General features: G+C 36.3%; 1 protein-coding gene across 1 annotated transcript in view; it reads left to right on the forward strand.

The window, feature by feature from the left end:
• Positions 1-23,706, forward strand: part of ADGRV1 (adhesion G protein-coupled receptor V1) — a 501,294-nt gene that overhangs the window by 15,666 nt on the left and 461,922 nt on the right. Inside the window, exon 2 of the mRNA XM_069492870.1 lies at positions 23,370-23,554. Within this exon, the coding sequence (XP_069348971.1) occupies positions 23,370-23,554 (185 nt within the window). The remainder of the gene's footprint in view (positions 1-23,369; positions 23,555-23,706) is intronic.

Here is a 23,706-nt window from a genome sequence, read left to right on the forward strand (position 1 = left end):
TTTGGAGAGTTTGATTTGTGCTTGAGGATGACAGCAGACAAAAAGTCCTGATTAATTTCTGGGAGGGCTGGGGCGGTGTGTGGCAGCAGGATGGAGAGAGGAGTCTGGGATGAACTGTACCGACTTCCCACAGCAGGCGAAATGGAAGTGAGCCCCAGGGGCTGGCTGTGAATCCCACAGTAGGTAAGGGTGTTAGGCTGAGGTCATCATAAAGGGATCTTGCCCAAGAGGGCAGCCTGTTGGGCAGCGGATCCCAGTAGTAATTTGCTATGGGCATATTGCCTGGTGAAGAAGCTGAGGGAGGATCTGGATCAGGCAGCTGAAAGAGAAGCGTAGCCTGCATGTTGGGGATTGAAGTTGATGGGCCCTGGCAGTTAAACCTTTGTGGATACTTCACAAGTATCCCTGAGAACAACTCAGCCAGGGCCTCAGAGAACAAAGCATGTGCATTCTAGTCAAGTAAGAAGCCTTCTAACCCCTTTACCTCTCTTCCATCCTGACCTTACCCAACCCCTACCTTCCTCCTCTCTTAGTAGGGATGGGAAACCAGTTGGCCAGCTGAGGGAGGAAGAGAACGATAGATAGGCAAAGAGAAAAGAATAGTAATCCTTTCTTAACAGTAAACACCAGCCTGCAGAAGAAGAGTTGATGCTGAATTCAGGTTAGAGCTTTGATTATTATGTGGAGGTTGCTCAAACCTATTATAGAAGTAGAGAGAATAGTAAAATGAACCACTTTATATCCATGACCTAGAATTAACAATTATTAAGATTTGCTGACCAGGCACAGTGGCTCATGCCTGTAATCCTAGCATTCTGGGAGGCTGAGGTGGGAGGGTGCTTGAGGTCAGGAGTTTGAGACAAGCCTGAGCAACAGGCTTTACTAAAAATAGAAAAAATTAACCAAGCATGGTGGTGTGTGCCTGTAGTCCCAGCTACTTGGGAGGCTGAGGCAGGAGGGTCGCTTGAGCCCAGGAGTTTGAGGTTGCTGTGAGCTAGGCTGATAGAATGGCACTCTAACCTGGGTGACAGAGCGAGACTCTGTCTCAAGGAAAAAAAAGACTTTCTATACTTGTTTCATGTATTGTTACATATTACTTACACACACACATATATAAATTATATGGATATTTTCTTACATAACCGCAATACTATTATCCTACATAACAAAATTAACGATAATTCTGTGGTAGCATTCAATAATGAAAATAGTGAGTCCATATTCAGATTTCCTTGATTGACTTGAAAATGTCTTTTTATAGTTGATTTCTTATAATTAGGATATAAAGAAGTTCTAGATATTCATCTGACAGTCTCTATAAGTCTCATTGCATCTCCTTCTCCTTTCCCCATACCAGTGATTTGTTGAAGAAACTTGGCAATTTGTCCCATAGAATGTCCATATCTGAATATTTGTTCCCTCACTTTTGGATCATTTAACATGTTTCTTTATCCCTTATTTTCCTTATAAACTAAAAGTTAGCTGTAAAGCCTCAGATTCAGGTTCTGCTTTTTGGGCAAGAATGCTACATGGGTGGTGCTATGAACTTCATATTGGATCACATCAGGAAGGACACCATGTCTGGCTGTGTCACTTCAGTGACAATAGAATTCAGCAGTGGGTTCAAGTGGTGACAGCCCGATTCTTCTATTGTCAGGCTTCCCATCAATTTTTCTTTTTTTTTTTTAACCTGCCCAATATGATCTGCAGGAACCATCAACTTTTTGTCTGATTATTTCATCTGCCAGCGCTCACTTCCTTGATTAATTATTTTTTTAGGAGTTACAAGCAGGTGCATTTGTAAGTCTGTCATTCTTGCACATTAGCTGGAATTTTTTCTGTAAGGAAAAATAGCCTAGGACAACTAGGCTATTTGGTTACCCTGAAAAGGAGTTTACCTAGGATAGGTAGGATAAATGTTTAATTCTTCCTCTTTAAATGTTAATTTCAGAGTAAGGAGATGGTGCCCTAGTTACCTTCAGTGATGGTCATTGAACTAACCCTTCCTTCCTCCCCCACCCACCTTTATTTCTTTTTTGGTATCCTTGTGAGTTTATGAATTTATATAATCAATGTGTTTTGAACAACTACAGTCATTATCCTTTTAGATACTCAAAAATTTTAGTCTTTGACCACTGGGAACCCTTTTATGTTCCTCCTGTGTACTCTTGACGTGACCCTGTTGCTCTTCTGTAGCTTCCTTGCCAGTGCAAGATGTTCAGGCTCATTTCCCTCCCCAGACACCTGTCATTCCTCTGAAGAGCTCTAGTTCCTTGTAGTGGGGAATGATGTGTAGAGCTAAAAATCTGGGTCCTGGTGATGCTGTTGTTACCGAGTTGTAATTACTCATAAGCTTTTTTTAATGGGCAAACCCAGGAAATATATATTTTTACAAAGAAAAAAAATTTCATGAGGTGATACTAGTATTTCCAGTTTATGTGTAATCTTATAGAGGTTGTATATAATTTTATTGATTGATTTTATTGTGCTTTCTTTCTTATGTAATTGTTATTTTCTATATCCTACAGCATATGTAATTTCAAAATATGTATTCTATAGTACATATAGTCTACAGCATAAAAATTTTATTTCAACATATTAATACTGATGTTACCACTAAGAATATTGAATTAAGTATTAGCTTTCTTTGTAGTTGAATTTGTCCTTAGAATTTATTCTACTGAGGATAAGGAGTCAAAATACTATATTCTAAAGTAACTAGAAAGAATTTTTTGTCTGTGGATTATATCACTGTTGCTTTATTTGTTTACCCATGTATATGCTTATATTTCTAAAATAAAAATTGTCTACCTAAATCAAAATCTAGTAGAAATGGTTATCTATAGAGGGAAGAAGGGACTAGGTGAATGGAAGTGAGAATTCTCTGAATATACCATGTTATATAGGTTCAACCTTGGATTCACGTAAATGTGCTATATATTCAGAAAATAAAATTAGATTAACAAATTTTCAGCTGGAGATGTCAAATAGACCATTGAAGATATGAGTTTGGAATTTAGGGGAGAAGTTAAACTGGTTATATAAATTGGCGAGATGGTGTTTAAAACAGGGGGGTGAATGAGACCACAGGGGAAGTGAATATAGATAGAGAAGAGGGCTGGGTCTTGGAGCTGGAATGTTCTATCATGTAGAAGTCAGGAAGAAGGCAAGGATCCAGTGAAGAAGGATGAGGGACACCTAGTGAGATAAGAAGGAAAACCAGAGGAGTGTGGCATCAGGAAGCCCATAAAAAAGTGACTTAAGAAGGAGGAAGTGACCACCTGCTCTTTCAGTCACTTTTTGTAGCGTTATCCTTCCGTATATCCTTACCTGTAAGTGAATATTTAAAGAGTTATAGGAGGTAGCTGAAGTGAGGCAAGCAGGAGATATTTAGAGGGAGAGAGGATGACTCTGCTAAGGGGAAAGTGAGTCCAAGTTAGAAGAGAAATTCAAGGAAGCCAATTCATGTAAAACTTTCACTCTTAACCTAACTACCTTCTTATAACCTCAACATTCTCAGTTGACTTTGTAAATGTAAATAGAACTCTAGAATTAAAAGAGGATCAAATTAAAATTTAAGGCTGGAATAATAAGAAACAACAAGTATTATCTTTCATGAATTATAATAAACAAAGAGAAAAATAAAGATATCTTCTTTTTTTTTTTTTTTAAAGCCCATTGATTAGTCTAAATTTTATGATTGAAGAAAGTGACCATTACCATGTTAGAAAGTGAGGGCAGAGTGGGTGGTATAACTTCAAAGTGTTCTGTACCCTGGACACATTGATCAAAGGCAAAATAATAAAAGAAGCAAGTCTGAGGGAGTCATTACATCATTAGAAAAAGACTCCCTGTATTTCAATCTGTGGCACCGGTTCCCAAGGCTAAGTCAAGAGATGAAAGATATCAGAGTTGATGCACGCAATGAATTCTATTAAAGCCTTCCTTTTCACTTGTGAATTTTCTTCAAAGGTAAGTTTTAGGTACAAAGGATTTCACAGAAGGATGTGAAATACATCTGTGTGGAGAGAAACTGGCTTCTCCCTCAAGTAATGTTTTGCAGCTGAGAAAGAAAATGGAGCATGGAAGATAAGGAAGAAAACAGCTTGGGAAAAATACAACAGATGATCCAAGATTTGTTCTCATGTCTGTATTCCTGTTTTGATTAAATGATATTTCTGCCTTTTTATTTCATAAAAACACTTGTGTATAAAACATACTAAGAAGTTCTCTGTTTTGCTTATGGGTTGAAAATACATTCATTTAATTCTAACTATACGGTTATAATTAAGCCCTGGGGGTTTATACCTACAATTAAAGTGTTAAAATGGGGGTGTTAAATGATCTTACTTTTAAGATTTTGGTTCAGAGTTGTAATTCTTGGTATTTTGCTGTTCAAAAACAGCGTCAGAAATGACCAAAGTAAAACATATTCCATACAGAATCTATGGAAAACACAGAAAAAGCACAAACAACCACCAAAATCATTTGAAACATCTCTACTTAAGGTTTCCCACTGTTCTTCCAGTAGTTTTCTATGTATATACTCACTGGTATGCATAAATGTATATATTTATTTTAATACACAATATTTTATTATAGATTAACATATTACATCATAAAATTTATTTAAAATATACTCTATCCTATTTCATAATATGACTTTCCTCATTATCTTAAATAATGTGTAATAAGAATTAAAATGACACATTATATTATATTTGATTTGGAGAATTAATGTATACTAAAACAGCAAGATTAGAAACAGAGATGTTTCAGTCACCTATTGCTAATAATGAACCACCCCCAAACTGAGTGGCTTACATTAATTTATGATGTTCTCTCACAGTTCTGGGGTTTTAAGGACTTAGCTGGGCTTTTCTTGCATGGGGTCCATCATAGAGTTGTGGCTAGATAATGGTTGAGGCCGAAGTCATCTGACTGCTTAATCATTCATATGTCTGAAGTCTGGGTTGTGATGTCACGCCGCAACACATGGATAGGACTTCCCATGTAGCCTCTCCAAGTTGACTAATTTGGGCTTCTTGAAAGCATGGCAGTCTCAGATAGTCAGATTTCTTACATTGTGGTGGCTTCTGCTGGGGCAAGCATTCCAGAGGACTGGGCAAAAGCTTCATAACTTCTTATGACTTAGCCTCAGAAGACCCAGAATGTAACATTTCTTATGCATTTTTTTTTCTTTTTTTTTTCCCCTTCCAATTACCTTTATTTGAGCATCGTACATTGTATGCATGTATCAAAATATCACATGTACACCATAAATATGTACAACTATTATGCATCAATAAAATGTTTTAATTAAAAAAATATGTATTTTTTTATTTCAGCTTACTATGGGGGTACAAAAGTTCAGGTTATATATATTGCCCATGTCCCACCCATCCCCCCAAGTCAGAGCTTCAAGCGTGTCCATTCCCCAGACAGTGCGCACTAGGCACAGGGCAGAGGAGAATGCAAAGATAAATAAAACATGACCCCTTCCCCCTTCTTAAGGAACCCAAACTGTAGTGGATGATATATGTAGTTATATGACAAGGAATACTATTACAGGTGATTTAGAAGAGAGAGATGTTCAAGTCATCTTTGCTGTGGGGATGCAGAGGCAGACAATAGAGGCAGAGGGTAGGTTAGGAGGTGTAATGCTCAGTTTTGGTTTGAAACATGTTTGAGGGAATGGTAGGACATCTGTGTGGAGATGCATGGCAGTCAGTTGAAAGTGTGAGTCTTGAGCTCAATGTGTAGAATTTAAGGAGAATTTGTTTATTTAACAAGAATTATTACCTAAAATAATCAAAATATTTAACAAGAATTATTGCTTACTGTAATCAAAATAGCTTACCAAAAACTGTGAGACAGCGCTATAGGAGTGTCTTGGTAGCTGACAGTATGAGTCTAGTTCTGCAGGATGCAAATAAGCATCAATAGGGGAAAGTTGTTCTGTGGTCATAATAGATTTTGGAACTGATGGACTAAATCAAGTCTGTGTTTTTTTAGGCTTTCTTAGAGCTTGTTATATGCTTTAAGTATTTTGAATATTTAAGAGGGTTATTTAGTATCTATACAAATTCATGTCCTAAACGTATTTCTAGCAGAATTCTTTAGTCTGATCCAAATGTGGGCATAGCATTGCATAGACCACACTTTGGGCAATATTGGTTGGAGATTATGTGAAAAGTTAAAAGTTGAATTCAGAGACATTTTCAGGGATGAGGCAAAGCTGAGACTTAGCAGAGGAAAGGTTTAAATCTCATATTGAAAGGGAAGGAGAGAGTTGAGGTGGAAGATTGAAAAGGGATCCAGGCTGAGGATGGGGAGTTGTTTGCAGACAAGAAGAGTGCAGTTGGGGGATGGAGAGTGAAGGAGAGAGGGACAGCGGGAGGGAGAAGATAAGAGAAGAGAGGAGGCAGAGAAGAGGAAGATAGATTAGTAGGAGTAAAGTATTAAAGAAACCTGAAAGAATGAGGTCAGAGGCATAGATGGTGGATTGTTCTTAGATAGGAGTGTGGGTGTTCCATTTCTGGAGACAGTCTATGGAGATGGAGGAGGAGAGAATTTTGAGAGAAAGGAAATAAAATTCCTTAAGTGTTTGAACTATTATAAAAGTTTAAGGCTGGGCAGTTAACATTGATGGGGATTCTGATGCTATAATGAAAGCAAAGAATAAACATTATCCTTATTGCAAATGTATTAAGATACATAATTCATTTTCTAGTAACTGTTCACACAATAGTGTGGAAGGTAGAGTTGGGAGGTAAAAACCAATCTAAAGAGGATTTACCTTTTCTTTACTTAGGAAAAAACTCACTCAAGATGGAATTCTATTTAAATGTCTTGACTAATCATGTTTACTGCTGTGTACCCAGGCCTTAGACAATGCCTGGCAGATAGTAGAGACACAGTAAGTATTTTTTGAATGCCATTGAGTGATGAATGAATGTTAGACACAGCCACAGCACATCAATAGTGTCCACATGCCACACATGGGTTTCCTTTAAGCTTTTTAAAACTTGTGTGCATGAACAAAAAGACTAAGCTCTTGAAAGGACTTGGCACCAAGCTCTGTAGCTGAAGGGAGCTGCTTAGGGACCGTGTGGGCTAAAGAGAGCACTAAAAAAGTGGCATAGGCAGTGGAGTGGCCCTCCTCTGAAGAATCTGTGTCAGGAACTGGGGCCAGTGAGGCACAGGGGCTGAAGCAGCAGGCCTGGGCAGATGGAGGAGGACCAGCTTCGGACAGGGTGCTGGGTAGTGAAGCTCAGTGGCAGCTGGAGCACGGTAGCCTGGGAGACACCAGACCTCTTTGAGGAATGCATAAGCCACTGGAATTCTTGGAGCATACAAGTTGGGGAGCTCCAAGAGGTAAAAATGGATTTCCTGTCAGCGTGGTGCATGGTGTCTTGAGCAGGATTTAATTTAATTTGAAGAAATAATAGACTGGTAACACATTTGCACCATGGGTGTTGTGGACCCGTTCATACTTGTTACATACTAGGGATTCCAAGGAATTAATAATCTTTGTCACATCATAGCCGTAAGAAAATTTTAATCAAATCTAACCCCGTCATCCCCCCAATCCCCAACATAGTACTGAAACAGAGTTTGGACAGTGTTTAAAACAGCACTTAACAGAAAACAAACACTATATCCTTTAATAGTAAGAAAAGAACAGAAACATTTAATTTTAGAATATGGGTAGGCAGTGGATCATGATCACAAAAAAACCAAAAGAGTAGAAGTTTAAGGTAAGAAAAGAAAAACAATTGAATAAGTTAGAGTGAATGCTTTGAGAAAAGCACAGATATATGTACAGAACATGTTCATGAAAGCCAGAAAGAGTAAAGTCAATATAGTATTAGGCATTTGCTTCTCTGTAAAGATTAATCTAAATCAAACCTAATAAATACCTATGTAAAATTAAAAATCAGAAATCTTACAAAATGTTTTGTATAGCTCAGATCCATCTCAGTGATTTGTTATTGAAAAACTCGTAGGCATTCCCTGAACTGGAAAATTCCATACTTTGACATAGAATTTTTTAATGTTCTGACAGATGTTATTAACATTTTATCAGTAAAAAAACAGTCTGAAATGAGTTTACTCTGGAGTTAGTGTCACTTCCAGAAGGTGCTTAACAATCTTTAATGGGTTTAGTGAAGATTATTTTACCCTTTGGAAGATTTCTACCTGATTGATAGATACTTTTGTAATCTTATCAAGCATTATTGAAATTCACAAAAAATGGATCTTAGACTTTATCAGCTTTTTAAATTTATAAACCACTCTATAATTAGGAAGGCAGAGAAGCCCAATCTGAGATTTTTTTTATAGATAAAAGCATATTGACAAAACATTGTAGCATACTGAGATGACACGAAATCCATTTCTCACGAGTTCAGTGTGTCTGAGACAGATGGAGAAATAAATTAATATTGAAGGGTCATTGACTTCAAACTTCATGAGATGGAAATGTTTGTAATCCGGGCTTAGGTTTTACAAATTTCATATTTGAGTATTGTAGAAGTTGGAGGAAGATTAGAACAAGTTCAGATATTTTGGTTTCAAATTATAGCTCTTATTTTAATGGGATTTTGTGCAGTCCTTGAGGCCCTGTGGAAAATTTGAAAATTATTAATTGAAAGGATTGAGTATCTAAAAAGTATTTTATTTAAGTTAGAAAAATGGCTCCTGGCAGTAAGAATAGATGATACGACACACAAATACCTTGTGAATGGGAAAGAGATATTAGCTAGGTCATAAGTGATCTTCCAGGGCTTTCCCTGGAAATGAATTTCATTTGAACACCACATATTTAGCTATTGTGGCCCCTTTAAAGAAGCCACTTTACCTTAAAATGCAGGAAAGACCAAAGAACAAAAGATTTATTTTTTTCCATATCATTGTTAAGCTCACACAATTATTCTGTTTTGTATCAAAGTTAATAAATGAAAGTGAGGACCAGAAAACAGCATGTTATGAACAAAATTAAATAAAAGCCTACTTCTTTTAAAAACAAAAATAGAAACCAATGATAAATTTAAGCAAGCCCAAAATTCCTTTCCACTTAGAAACAAGGGAAAACTCAACTCTTTTAAATAATCCTTATGTTAAATGGGAACTAATATCTGTAGCAACAGACTTTTTAGAATTTAGGAGTTTAGCTTATCAAGACCTGAGATGCAGCCAAAGCTATACTTAAAGCAAAATTATATCTCTAGGGCCTAAGGAGTAATAAAAACTAAATTGGTTTTCAATATATGGATCTTAAAAAAAAAATACCACAATAGGCTAATCAGGATAGAGAATTTAAAGATTAAAGAAGAAATTAATGAATTAGAAAACAGGACAATTATGGACTTGATAAGTAAATCCAAGATCAAAATAATTAGATACAGTTAGTCATCGTAGGACTTTATCTTGTGGATAAAGAAGTAGACTCATGGGCCGGGCGAGGTGGCTCACGCCTGTAATCCTAGCACTCTGGGAGGCCGAGGCGGGTGGATCGCTCGAGGTCAGGAGTTCAAGACCAGCCTGAGCAAGAGTGAGACCCCGTCTCTACTAAAAATAGAAAGAAATTATATGGACAACTAAAATATATATATACAAAAAATTAGCCGGGCATGGTGGCGCATGCCTGTAGTCCCAGCTACTCGGGAGGCTGAGGCAGTAGGATCGCTTAAGCCCAGGAGTTTGAGGTTGCTGTGAGCTAGGCTGACGCCACGGCACTCACTCTAGCCCGGGCAACAGAGCGAGACTCTGTCTCAAAAAAAAAAAAAAAAAAAAAAAAAGAAGTAGACTCATGAAGTTAAGTGACTGCCCAAAGTTGCCCCACCAGTGTCAGGGTACTGTGAAGGCACAGCTGATAAGTCCTGCTGTATTTTCTTCAGCGTGAAAATTGGACTGACCAACTGCTCCATTAGTTTGAATTCTGGTGAACAGTTTAGACTCTTAATGACTAAAAAATGATTTGTAAGTGATATTGCTGGAGATTTTACAACTGCTTGAAGAAACTGAGGAAGTATAAAAATCAGCATTCAATTCGGAGTTGCTGGAGGCTTGGGCAATAAGTGTGTACAAGCATCAGCACAACCTGGAACATTATGATCAAGAGCTTCACTAACAGAAGAAATAATGAGCTTAGACAGATATGATTTGAAGAGCAAAATCTGAAATTGCCAATTAACCTTTGGCAGCACATCTTCATAATTATGTTATAATGACCTGCATTCCATTAATTCTGTTAGACTCCCATATGTGTAGTCCCTTCATCTTCCAATTAGATTCCACTACCAAGTTATACAGATTTACAATACAATATCTAGACAATGTTTTGATGCCTGGTACAGTTTTCAACAAGTGGTTGGATGGATGAAAGTGAGCTTGATTGATTTATAAGAAAGCAGTAAGGCTCTATAAAAAGAGTGTGGGGGGGATGTCTGGGGGAAGGATGCTGCACATAGTGACTTCCCTCCAAAAAGTATGGTATGGAAAAGAGGGGAAAAGAATAACTTGGCAGTGGAAAACCCTGACAAGTATTACCTCAGGTAAGTGATCAAGCACAACATCAATAGTGATCAGTCATGTTGATAGCATGTATCTTTGATGTGATGAGATGAGAATGTCACTTTGCCTCTTTGGTCTTCTTCAATAGCCACAACCCCAGTCTAATTATGAGAAAGTCATCAGACAAATCCCAATTGAGGGACAAGTGCAAAATACCTGGCCAGTATTCCTCAAAAGTGCCAAGGTCATCAAATATAAGAAAAGTCTGAGAAACTGTCACAGCCAAGAGGAGCCTAAGGAAACATGACAAATAAATGAGATCCTGGGACAGCCAACATTAGGTTAAAAAAGGAAGAACATTGGAATAAAGTTTTGACTTTAATTAGTCGAATTGTATTATGTGTTTTGTTTTTCTGTTTTATTATGAAAATGATTAATAAACACTTATTTAAAAAAATCTAGATATAAAGTTATGTGATGGCTTCAGCAGAAGATGGGTGGTTAAAAGACTTGCGTTGTTTAAGTCTGAAGATGGTACTGGGCTTCAGCAGAGAGTGGTTATGGCAGTGGTTTCCATCTTAAAACACTTTCAGGGCCTCTTGGTCTATCTTTTGTTTTTCTACACCTTTTTTTTTTTTTTTTTTTAACCTGGAGGAATCATACCTTATTGCAGATAGAATACAAACTTCTTTTTCTAACTCTGAAAAGTACTGTTCTCCCTTTCTCGGATCATAGGTGCAGCTGGGAGGGTGGGCATCTGCAAAGTTCCCTGACCTCTCTTCTACCTGTGCTTCCTGTGCCAGCTATAGTGTGTAGAGGTGGCTGACACTCTGGTCCAAGTTTTGAAGGACATCTGGGAACATCAGGAGTTCCGCCATTTTGTTCTTTCAAATAGAATGTTGCAATTCATTCCCCTTCTGACCTTAAATTCTATGATAAGTTTTCATTGCTTTTTTCAAACTTTCCCAGGTTGTCAATGTTTCCATCTACCTCAAACATTCCTTCACTCTAATATTGCTACTGTAAGGGGTGGAGAGGCAGGAAGTGGGTGGGTGGGTGGTCCAGATATGGAACAGTCCAGGATACCCAATGCTGTTTCCTTTGGTCTCTTGACCATGTGGAAATTGAAGGTCTGAAGCCCAGAACTTGTCATTTTACAGTGTACAGGGATGAATTCCCTCCCCATGCCTCACAACTACCTGAATGCTGTAGCTGTTAAACTTCCTTTTAATGGTTGAATGAACTCAAGGCTGTGAGAAGTGAAGTGACATGTCTAAACTCACACAGCTGGGAAGATGGCAGAGACTAGAGTCCAAGGCTGACTCTGGGCCAACACTGCCTCCTGCTTTGGAGGTGACTGAGGGCTCAACACTCCAGGGGGAACTTGCAGTGTGCAGCTGGAGGCTTCATGGCATCTATGGTAGGATCCCCATGTAGGCACTGCCAGGAATGCTTCCCATTGTCCTATAATGGAGCCTGTAAGGTGGTTTCTATGTGTGCACAGGTGCATGCGTGTGCATGTGCACACTTGTGCCTGATTTTCCACCTTTGAATAACATGGATATAAGAAATAATTTACTTTCCTCTTTGACCTTAGTCTTAGGAGACACTGGGAGGGTATGAAACAGCAAATTCTCTGTCTAAATAACAGCTGCTGCTTACCTCCAGCCAGTTGATGCCATGGAGAAATGTGGACCCAGATTTGTCAGTTATGGTAATTTTTAAAAATAATCAAGAAATCCATTTTTTAAAATGTAAAGTCTTCAAGTTTTAAATCTTGGCAAAAATGATCATTTAGTATTATTTTGTAAATATTTTGAACTAAAAAACACGTGTCTGTAGGCCTCTGGATTTACAACATGAATGTTTCCCTTTTGCTGTCTTCCTTACCTGCTATAAGTGCAAATAAGTCATTTAGAAAAACAGGGATCTAGATTCTCCAGTAAAATTAGACTATCTTCAATAAGTAGGCACAGAAGAGAAGAGAAAGAAACTCACAGAAAGCGTTTGAAAGAAACCATTTTTTCTATTTTTAGATAATATTGGCTCTCAGAGGAAAATAAAGAAATTTTGTTTGACCGGAACTAATTCAAACTGTTTTCAGTGAGATCTTAATTTCAAGAATATTGCTTTTTGTGATTTTTCTCTTTGCAATCTGTGTAGAATTATGAAATTATATTTGTTTGTGAAGAGTTATAGGTAGTGAAAAATCTCTTTAAATTCTTAAGACCTCTTTTCATAATTCGAGAAATTGTTGCTTGTGATTTGTTTTTGTAGATGGAGGGGTGCCATCTAATGGCGGTTCAAGAAAAGTTAAATATATTATCCTTATTTTTCAAAGGAACAAAAAGACAAGTGTGTCTTACTACTCCTTGACAGAGATGCTGTCACATGCTAAGATTTATCAGCTATGGGCACAGACCGTAACTTAATTTATTGCTTCTGAATTGGCCTCAAAAGATTTAGAGTAGTGAGACTTTCATTTCGTGCTTTGCAAAAGTGGAATAGAGAAAGTGAAATCAAAACCTATAATCTTCTAGAGCCTCACAGAGCTCTAGAATTGAAGCTTTTGTATAATGTTCTTTCTGTTTCCTTGGTGGACATATGTAGTCCAAATAGGAGCAGCTCAAATGGCTTTTGTGATCTGTTTCTTGGTGATTCACGTAAATGGGAATACATGGTCTCATGGGAAATGTCAAGTTTAAACATTCTGGAAAGAAGATAGAAATCAGAAATCCACTAATACAAGTTAAATGACTTTTATGTACTGGATCAAGTGTTTACTTGCCCTGTTTGTGTTATATGAAATTTTACTTTTTTTTTGTTTTGAAGTGTTCATCCATACTGTATAATTGTTCACTGAAATGGCTGTTGTAGAACCAAAGTCCTAGGTATGTACCAGCATGATTTGTCATATCGCGGGTACTCTTCTGGGAAAAAAAAAAGATTATTGTGTTCAAGTATACTTTGTGAAAGTTTACAAATATAAAATGAACATATCAAAGATTTTATTCAACCCATTGCTTAATGAGGAAATTAATAGAGTGTTAATGGTGGTTTGAAGGGCATTTAGGGAACAAAATAGTCATAGGAAAATTAATAAAGAAATGTTAAAATAAGAATTCTGGATTAGAGATAAAACTGGTTAATGTCCTGCTGGGCAATAAAGCTGTTACCTCTGGATTGTCTGTTTCACTGGACAAAAATTACTTGCATCTACACAGGGCAAATTTTTTCAATTTACATGTAACTTCACTAAGTCTGAGATCTTTTATCAGTAGTAAACAATTATTGATTGAACAAAGTACTTTTCTCTAATCTTGGGTGGGTCTGTGCCCTGTATGATGTTGAAAGTTCATGACACACTATTTTTTGCCTATATTCAAGTTTTGGATAACTTTTCTTAAAATGATCTATATCTGTAAGCCTCATGTCTATGCCCATGCTATTGGAATCAAAGTACCGAGTAAGACAATTGTGTTTGGCCCTGAAAAAACTAAGGCAAGGGAGTATGAAGAGTCTCTTGCTTTCTTTTCCTACACCATGCTTTACCTACCTTCCCATTACTCCAGGGAAGATCGGTTAATTTACTTCTTTACAATTTTCTCATTAAATAAGCATGTCTTGAGGGCCTATCATATACCAAGGACTGTGCCAGGTGCTGAGTGGGTACAGGTATTCAAGATGGGCAAGGTCGTTGTCCTGAAGTTGTTTTTGTCCTAAGGAGAATAACAAATGCAAAATGTGATAAGTGAAATGAAAGAAATGAAAGGCTGTTGACTAACAGGGATACGAGGCTTCCAGGCAGATATTCATGTTGGGAATGTGGTTATTGTCTTAGATATACACCATCATTATTATAGATCTCATCAATAAAATGATGGCTTCCATTGACTTTCATTACACCTATCAATTCACTCTTCAGGGAAGGGTAGACACAAATATGGTAACTTGCCTTTCCTAGACTACATACTGTTAAATCTACATCAGTCAAAAGTGGTTTGCCCTTTATGCTTGGGAGTCAGCAGTCATCCTGGGATCCTCCTTTATATCATCATAGGATCCCCTTTGATTCTTTCCTGTGTTTGATCTCTTGTTAGCTGATCCCATATTTTCTTCTTTATTGCTTTCTTGATTTATTCCCTTGTTTTTATGGAGAATGTCTTCCAGTAACATCCTGAGAAAGGTTATGTAGAGATAAATATTATCCGCATTGTACGTTAGAAATTATTGTGATATTATCCTCCACTCAACTAATAGTTTCATTGAGTATAGACTTTTAAGTACTAACTTTAGATGTGCACCTTTAATAGAACACTTCATAGAAAAGTTTTTTTAAATTATATAAACCCACAAGGATAGAGGGAAGAAGAGAGGAAACAGTAGCAACACATTTTGGAGCCAGAAAGGCAGATGGATGAATAGAAATTGTCTTAGCAGACTAAAGAAAGCTTAACGCTAAGCTAGCAGGCTGGGAAATAGCCATATTTATACAGAAGAATCCTCAAAAGACACAGGAAATGATAGTACCAGCTACCTCTGTAACTTTGGTGGTGGCTGAGAAACTAGGTGGGGAGAAACTGCGCCAGGAGATCCTTAGAATCATCACCCATTCCATCCTGCACTGCTACGCACTCTCTCCTTACCCTTCCAGGCCTAGTGTTCATTCTCCAGAAAAGATGAAACATTGTCTCTTGCCTGATGATATGATTCAAGATTAATGATAAGGATCCCTAAAGAAAACAGGGGATTAAGTGACCATATGATGACTGAGACTCCAGTTTTTTTCCTGCTATTGGGTCCCAGAAGTTTTGATAATTATATCTGTACCCTCTAGATGGGAGAATGGAAGATTGATTCTCTGAGGAACCTGATCAACCTAAGGATGAAGTCCTTTCTAAATGTACTAAAATTGGGACTTTCTAATAAATAGTTCACCCATTTCACCAAAAGTTGACAAGCCACACCCTCCTACACATGCTCAGAACTTCTAATTATCATTTTGGTCTCTTATTCTTAATCATATGCAGATATGGAGATCCTTATATTCAGAGCATACAGTCATCATTTTAGTCTCCTACTTTTAAATGTATGCAGATGACCAAGAGTTACCAGATATCTAAAGAAATCTAATATAGAAGATAGATTCCAGAATAAATAATAAAGCAATTTAGAGGTAACAGAGACTACAAAGAGAAAAGAAAACTTAAAAAGAATCAGAGATTAAAAATGGTATTAGAATAATGGAAAAAGAACAAGTTACTGTTAAATTCTTTTTTTTTTTAAATTTCAGAATATTACAGGGGTACAAATGCTTTGGTCACATAAATTGCTTTTGCACTGCCGAGTCAAAGCTACAATCCCCCAGACAGCGCGTACGGCTCCCCTCCCTGTTAGGTGTGAGTTTACGCATCCCCTTCTCCTCTCTGCCACCTGCCCAACATCTGATGAATGTTACTTCCATATGTGCACATAAGAGTACCAATTTAATGGTGAGTACATGTGGTGCTTGTTTTTCTATTCTTATGATATTTCACTTAGAAGAACGGGCTTCATCTCCACCCAGGATAATACAAGAGGTAGTTCACCATTTTTTTTTTTTTTCATAACTGAGTAGTGCTTCATGGTATACATATACCACATTTTATTAATCCACTCATGTATTGATGGGTGCTTGGGTTGTTTCCACATCTTTGCAATTGTCAGTTGTGCTGCTGTAAACATTTGAGTGCAGATGCTTTTTATATAATGTTTTTTTTTTTTTTTTTCCTTTGAGTAGATGCCCAGTAATGGGATTGCTGGATCAAATGATAGTTCTACTTTTAGTTCTTTCAGGTATCTCCATATTACTTTGCACAGAGGTTGTACTAGTTTGCAGTCACACCAGCAGTGTATGAGTGTTCCTCTCCCTCCACATCCATGCCAACATTTGTTTTTTTGAGACTTTTTAATAAAAGCAGTTCTCATTGGAGTTAAGTGATGTCTCATTGTGGTTTTTGTTTGCATTTCCCTGATGATTTGAGACACTGAGCATTTTTTCATGTTTGTTAGCCATTAGTCTCTCTTCTTTTGAAAAGTTACTGTTAATGTCCTTTGCCCACTTTTTAATTGGGTGTTTGATTTTTTTCTTGCTGATTTGCCTAAGTTTTTTATAGATTCTAGTTATCAGTCGTTTATTGGATGTAGCGTGCAAATATGTTAAATTCTTAAGAATGGAAAACATGATAGCATAAATGAAAAAAATTGGTAGGAGAATTGAAATTTAATGATGAATTAAATTCTCAGAAAGTAGAGCAAAAATCAAAGTATTTGAGATCAGAGAGAATAAAAGATAAGATAATGAGAAAACCAGTCTAAGAACATCAGTACAAATAATAAGAGTTCTAGGTAAGAGATCAGTGAAAATGGAGTGGGGGCAGAAGTCATTGTGAAACAATATTATAAGAAAATTTTCCTGGTCCGAAGGATATGAGTGTCAGATTGAAGGAAACTTATTGAGTGTTTAGCCAAATAGACAAAAATAAACTAATTCCAAGATATATCCTTGTGGAATTTCAGATCACTTGGGTACAATAAGAACCACCTTTGAGAGGGGGACAACACAAATAAGGTCACATATGGCACTTCAGAATCAAAATAATTTTGGATTTCTTATCAGCAACACTGGAAGCTTGAAAACAATGTATCGAGATTTTCAAAATTCTGAAAGAAAATTATTTTTGTCTAAAATTCTATACCCATTGAAACTGTTAGTGAAGTGGAATAACATGAGAATTTCTAACATACAAGGCCAAAATCATTTATTTCTATACATCCTTTCTCAGGATGTTTATGGGAGTGTGGACTCCATCAAAACAAGGGAAAAAACAAAGTAAACCAAGAAAGAAGAAAACATGGGATCAGCAAATAGGAGATCAAACACAGGGAAGAATCAAACGTAATCCCAGGATGACTGTTGGCTCCCAGGCATAGAGAGCAACCACTTTTGATTGATGTAGGCTTGACAGCATGGGGTCTAGGAAAGTGCATGTTACCATATTTGTGTCTAACCCTTCCCTGGAGAGTGAATTGATAGGTGTAGTGAAAGTCAATGGAAGCCATTATTTTATTGATGAGATCTACAATGATGATGATGTGTATCTGAGAAATAACCATGTTCCTAACATGAATGTCTACAAGAAGTTGGTATCCCTCTGTTAACCAATGTCTTGGAAAGATGTGCTGATTCCTCTAGTCTGTATGCAGAAGAAAACACAACCTGTCCCAGGAATTTTCCTCTGTAGGCATACATATACATCTGTATATGTATATGCACAGACTATCTCTTGAAACGTACAGATGAAGTTGCTATCTGGGATTGCCTATGGGTAGGAGCAGCAGATGGCTGGTGGGTGTTGCTGTGAGGGAGACTTACTTTTCACTGTTTACCTTTTTGTTCCTTTTTAATATTATGCCATATGCATATATAAGCTATTTAAAGATGTATAAAATAAAATGTATTCTTTAAAACTGAAAATAAATAAATACAGATAAAGATAATGACATTACCTATAGTCTGAATAAGAAGGCTGTCACCTTTATCATTTAGAAACTATTTAGCATTTCCTCTATTTGTAACTTTAGCTTACTTTGTTTTTCTTGAAAATTGCAAGTTTAAATTCTGTTTTGTTATGGAAGAAGGGAGAGGTCAATTATTTTTGTAGTACTTGCCAAATACAAATAACACAGATTAAGAATTCTTAGAGGCTGAATAATTGATGATATGAATCATGAAACTTCTCTTGTTCCACAGGAGTAATTCTATAGTTTTAGAATGCCCTTTAGTAAATGTAATAGAATTAAAGTAATTCTAAACTTGAAAACCTTGCTCCATTAGGATCATATTTTCCGTATTAATTACCTGCTGATCACGCCGTGGGAATATGCCTGCTATAGCACTGACAAGGCAAAAGCTGAACTGAAAGGTCAATGCATCCCTTCCGCACTAATTTTTATTTATATTTTCATTTATTGGGTTCTTATTCTCATTTATTAAATTTACTCTGTTCATTATTCTACTCTGCTTCTACATAGTTGTTGAGAACTAAAGTAGAAAACTATTCCTATTTACTCAGAATATGCTATACTTGCTACATGTCCTAAGGCTCCCATTAATATGAGGCAAGATGGGAGGAAACATTTAGAATTCAGTGGTTATTATGACATATTGTTGTTGATGAGTGTCGTTTTATAACATTTAATGTGTTTATGGGCTAAGTAATCCAAGGAAGGAATAAAGTTGGGAAATACCAGTAGGTTTTCAAAAGGGAAGAAAGCGACATCCTGGAAAAGAGCAACAGAAAGGAATTAGTGCCAGATTAATTTTAAGGAGAGTGATATTGGAGTTCTTTGGTGACAATTTGAAGGGCATTAACTTTTTTAGGACAGTGAGTGTTCTATTCCGAAAACATCCTTGGTTTGTGTATGTGTCTTAAAATTCCTTAGTAGTCATTGCCAGGTTTGAGGTTGAGAGAAAAATATTAGACTGAGTACACATGGTGGTAATAATTGCATGACAATAGGAAACATAGCTAGTGTGGCATCCTTTCACAAAGGCTACCAGAAGACTAATACTATTTAATGTTAGAGTGGGGCAGGGGGACCTTCCACTTGGTGTATCTTAACATGAGGTCACAGTGTAAAAGATTGGAGATTGGTGGATAAGTATTGATGTTGAAAGTGACAGAAAATCCAACCCAAACCAGATAAAGCACAAAATATAATTTATTGTCTCTGTAACTGAAAAATCCAAGGTAAAGCTGGATTCAGAAACTTAAGCTTGATTGTCAAGATGGGACTCCTTTCCACCTCTTGTCTCTGTCTTCCACTATGCTGGCTTTATTTCCATATTGTGGAGGGAACTGGCCCTAATCGTCACAATCCTCAATCCAGTGGTAGAGCGAATCTACATCCCTATGTATAAGCAAAAGTCTCAGAGTTGTGTCTTCTTGGCTTTGATTGGCCTGATCCGAATTATGTGCCCATCCCTGTGAGTGTCTTGGAAACAAGAATTATATTTTAAGTATCTGTGTGTCCTCAGATATTAGCACAAGGTGTTGCATGTTGTATAGTGGGTGCTTAATATACAAGTGTTATACCAAACTGTAAGGTTCTCTTCTGAAAGAAACCAGTTTGCATTATAAGAGCTGCTCTAGTATATTCCAGATTTTAATTCTGAAATTTCTTTTACAGAATTAGCTGACTTGTAGTATAGATTTAATATGATTACTAGAATTTAAGGACCTGAGACTTTATGCCTATATGTTACCAGGACTCTCTCAAAACTTTAATATAACTCAGGAAATGAGAAGCAAGAAAGTAACCTAAATCACATATCATCTTAACATGATAAGAAATGTATTAAGAGACAAGAGACCTATTGGCAGAAACAGTTTTAATTTCCTTTGAATCATACTGAGTGAGTGTGGGAGGTGTGAGGAGAACGTGGATGATAGTTGGAAATGAGAGGAATTGAGTACTGAAATCTCATACCATTACAGAGAGGAGGAAGGATGTCGGTGATGCTAAAGTTGTTCTTTCACAATGGTGACAGAGTATGAATTATGCACATTATGATCTTTAAACATATGTTGTTTGAAATTCATTTTACAGAGAGGTTTAAAATAAGTGGTCTGATGGGGCATGTAAAATTTTTATTAAATCTCATAAGAGAAAAAGTTACCTGAAATAGATTTATGTGTTGTGTCAATTACTAATGCCTCATCTTCTGAGTTTAATTTAAAAAAATGAAGGGAATTCCAAAGACTAGATTTTTAGTACGGTAGAGGAAAGTGTACCTAGTTACTATAAAAAAGAAACTATTCAGCACTATTGTGTAATTATGCCTGTCTTCTAATGGGAACTTCATTTTCAAAGCTTTTTTTCATCTTTTAATTTCTATTGAATGCCAACTTTGCCCCAACAACTTTTCTTACAGTGTGAAAAGATGAAAGCCAAGGAGATGCAATTATCAATGATGTCACAGAATTTGAGGCATTTCCAGTCATGCTTGTTTGTTCATTTTGCATAATCTCAAAACTCACTGATGTGGACCAATTTAAAATGAATTTACTGACTTAAACACAAGATCTTGGAACTCTAATTGCCTGGGAAACTGTAAGAATGCAGCATTTGAACTCGTTGGTCCTGACATTAAAAGATGCTGTTAAATATTTAAAGTCAGGAGAACTGTAGTGTCATTTAAATTAACGTAATGTTTATCAGAATAATCGGGTGCAAACTTTCAGGAGGCTCATAATTAGGCAGTTTGATGGCAGTTTTGGTTATTCTGCATGAGTTTAAAATATTTGAATCCTTGGAAACATGTAGTATAAATGATCTATTATATTATTCAAGATGGAGGTGTGTGATTTGTAGGAATAAAATGTAAGAGGTCGTATAATGTGGTTATTGTGTAGAAATTCTAGAGCTAGACTCCAGAAATTCTGGAGCTAGATTCAAATCCTGCCTAGCCACTTAGCTCAATAACACTGGTTGTGTTAACTAACTTGTCTGTGCCTTAGTTTACTCAACTATAAAATGGGGTTAATGATACTCCCACTTTCCTCATAGAGATATTGTGAGGATTAAATGTGTTAATGTGTAGAAAGTACTTAAAACAGCTCTACAGAAGCATTTGCTGTTATGATTACTTTCTAAAGGTCATTACAGTTTTTCTTTAGATTGCATGGAATCTTAAAAAGCAATATGAGAATATGTAGAAAAACATATGAGGAAGTTCGTGCATATAGTGTTAAAAAATTCAGTAGTTAACTTATAACACAAATGTGGCCTTTTTTATGTCCACTCTGGGACACACTTCTCACACTGTTCCTCACACTCTAGGACAGTATTTTTCAAAGTGTATTCCAAGCATCAGTTGCAACAGAATCAATAGTTCTGATTGTTAAATGCATATTCCTGGGACTCGCCATTGACTCACTGGATCAGAAATTCTGAGTGTGAATTGGTATTTTAACAAATGTCAGAGGTTATTCTTATGCAGAACAAATTTTGAGAACTGTTCTTAGTTGTTCATGATTCCTTCTTCTCATGCTATAATCTCACTTTTACTATCACTCTGAACTTTGGATATCTTCTTATTTCTCTCAACTCCAGGTTCTATCATATCTCCAGTTCAGGGCCTTGAGATTTCTCTTTCAAAATCACAATAGACCAAAGTTGATCTTTTTCTTTCACATTCAAGGCCTAGGTTGCTACCTTTTCATTCCTTTATTCTATATTCTCTTCATTGTCCATAGTTCATTTCTTTCCCACTGTTTGTCATAAGTGGGGTGTGAAATCATTCTGGCTTTAATTCCACAAAAGTTCTTCTTTAGTTGGCTCTGGTTTAGCTCAGAACTGCTCCCAGTTTTCTATCTCACTCATGCTTTGCTTTTTACCTTCCCTTTCTCTCATCTTTTCCATTTCCTTTCTTCTATGAACATTCCTGTATTAGAATTCAGGGAAGAGTATGCAGTTGGTGAAGGAAAGCTCTTCTATTTCTTTTTCCAAGTTCCTTAGCCTTCTGGCAGGAATGCTTGGAGAGAAGGAGTAGGTGCAAATATGTCCAGTGGTCCTTCAGCGTCTCTGTCCCTCTTGGCCTATGTCCCTTTCCTGGACTGCATTTGAATTCTGCATCCCTATTTGTGGATTTTGCAGTCTGAAGCATGTGAGACGTTATTGAGCAATTTCAGACGGCATTGTTTGAATATACTTGACTGAGATAATTGCATTTAAACCCTAAACTATATCAAGAACTCATGTATTTGGTGATTCCTAAATATAAAACCATGTGTAACCATGTGGAAATACCACATACATGAAAATTTTATTGCTTCTTGGCCAAGGTAAAGATTAATAGGAAGCATTTTGGCTCATGGAGTATGTAATGCAACTCTCTTTTAAAACACATGAACTTGTTATGTTCGTGTGACTGATCACATAGATCCATTGGAATCTTAATGATCCGTGAGAGAAATTGTTCACATTTTTAGAGGTGCATCTACATTACAAAACAGCAGCAGCGCTTTCAAGAGACCATTGCACTGTTGTGCTTTTCAAAGCACTTGAATCCCACAGTGCTGAAAGTGGGAACAATATTGTTGACTCATAAACACACATATTGTAGTAAGAAGAAAACAGTAGACGTTATGGGAAATAAGGAAATATACACTTTGCCAAATTTTAATTTAAAGTAATGTGGACATTTTTTAAGAAGAAGTGGTATTAGTATTTTAGCTAATAAAATGAAAGAAATTGAAGTCCCCCAAATGTACCTCTTCTTTGAAAGGATTAGCATTTCCTTGCAATAACTAAAAATTAAAAAAATTCTCGAATAAGACAAATTTAAGAAAAAGTAGACACCGACCAAGAAATTGATTTATTACTAGCTTTAGCTTCAACTGTTTTAGTTTTGGCTGGTATTTTATAGTTTCATTTTGGGAAAGATGAGCTTTAATTGAATTTCTGTGTTGATGCCTGTGTTTTTCTTAAAGGGTGGATGTCAATACATTTTTTATAAACTAAATATAATAAATAAGTTTAATTTATAACTATTACCTTGGCATAAAAGCTAAAGAACAAAAAGTAATTACAAATAGTAAAAAGAGAACCATAAGAATAGATTGTGATTTTTATCAATAACTTGTTATCACACATTTGAGTTGGATGGCTTAATATTTGATGTATTTAGGTCTTAGTTATTTACTTTCTAACTCTCCACATTGTATTTATATCTGTAGACAACATAATCTGATGAAAATATGTTAGATATATTTTGTGAATAATTTTTTTTTTCTTTTTTCTTTTAGGGATGCCCTCTGCATCTTTAGCAGTAAATCTTCTTTCAGTTTTTCTTATCTCTTTTGTATTTGGAGAAACAGAAATAAGATTTGCTGGACAAACAGAATTTGTTGTTAATGAAACAAGTACAACAGTTATTCGTCTTGTCATCGAAAGGATAGGAGAGCCAGCAAATGTTACTGCAATTGTGTCGGTAAGAAATGATTGTAGTTCTATTTTTAATGAAATAGATATGAAATTTCTTAGTTTCAATGGCAAGGATTTTTTTTTCACCATTTGAGATTTTGAGTAGTTTCACTGTGATAAGTGATTTGTGGATTACACTCTTGCATTTATGTCTGTTAT

This window comes from Eulemur rufifrons, chromosome 17 (genome assembly GCF_041146395.1).
Source record: "Eulemur rufifrons isolate Redbay chromosome 17, OSU_ERuf_1, whole genome shotgun sequence".
Classification (NCBI taxonomy): domain Eukaryota; kingdom Metazoa; phylum Chordata; class Mammalia; order Primates; family Lemuridae; genus Eulemur; species Eulemur rufifrons.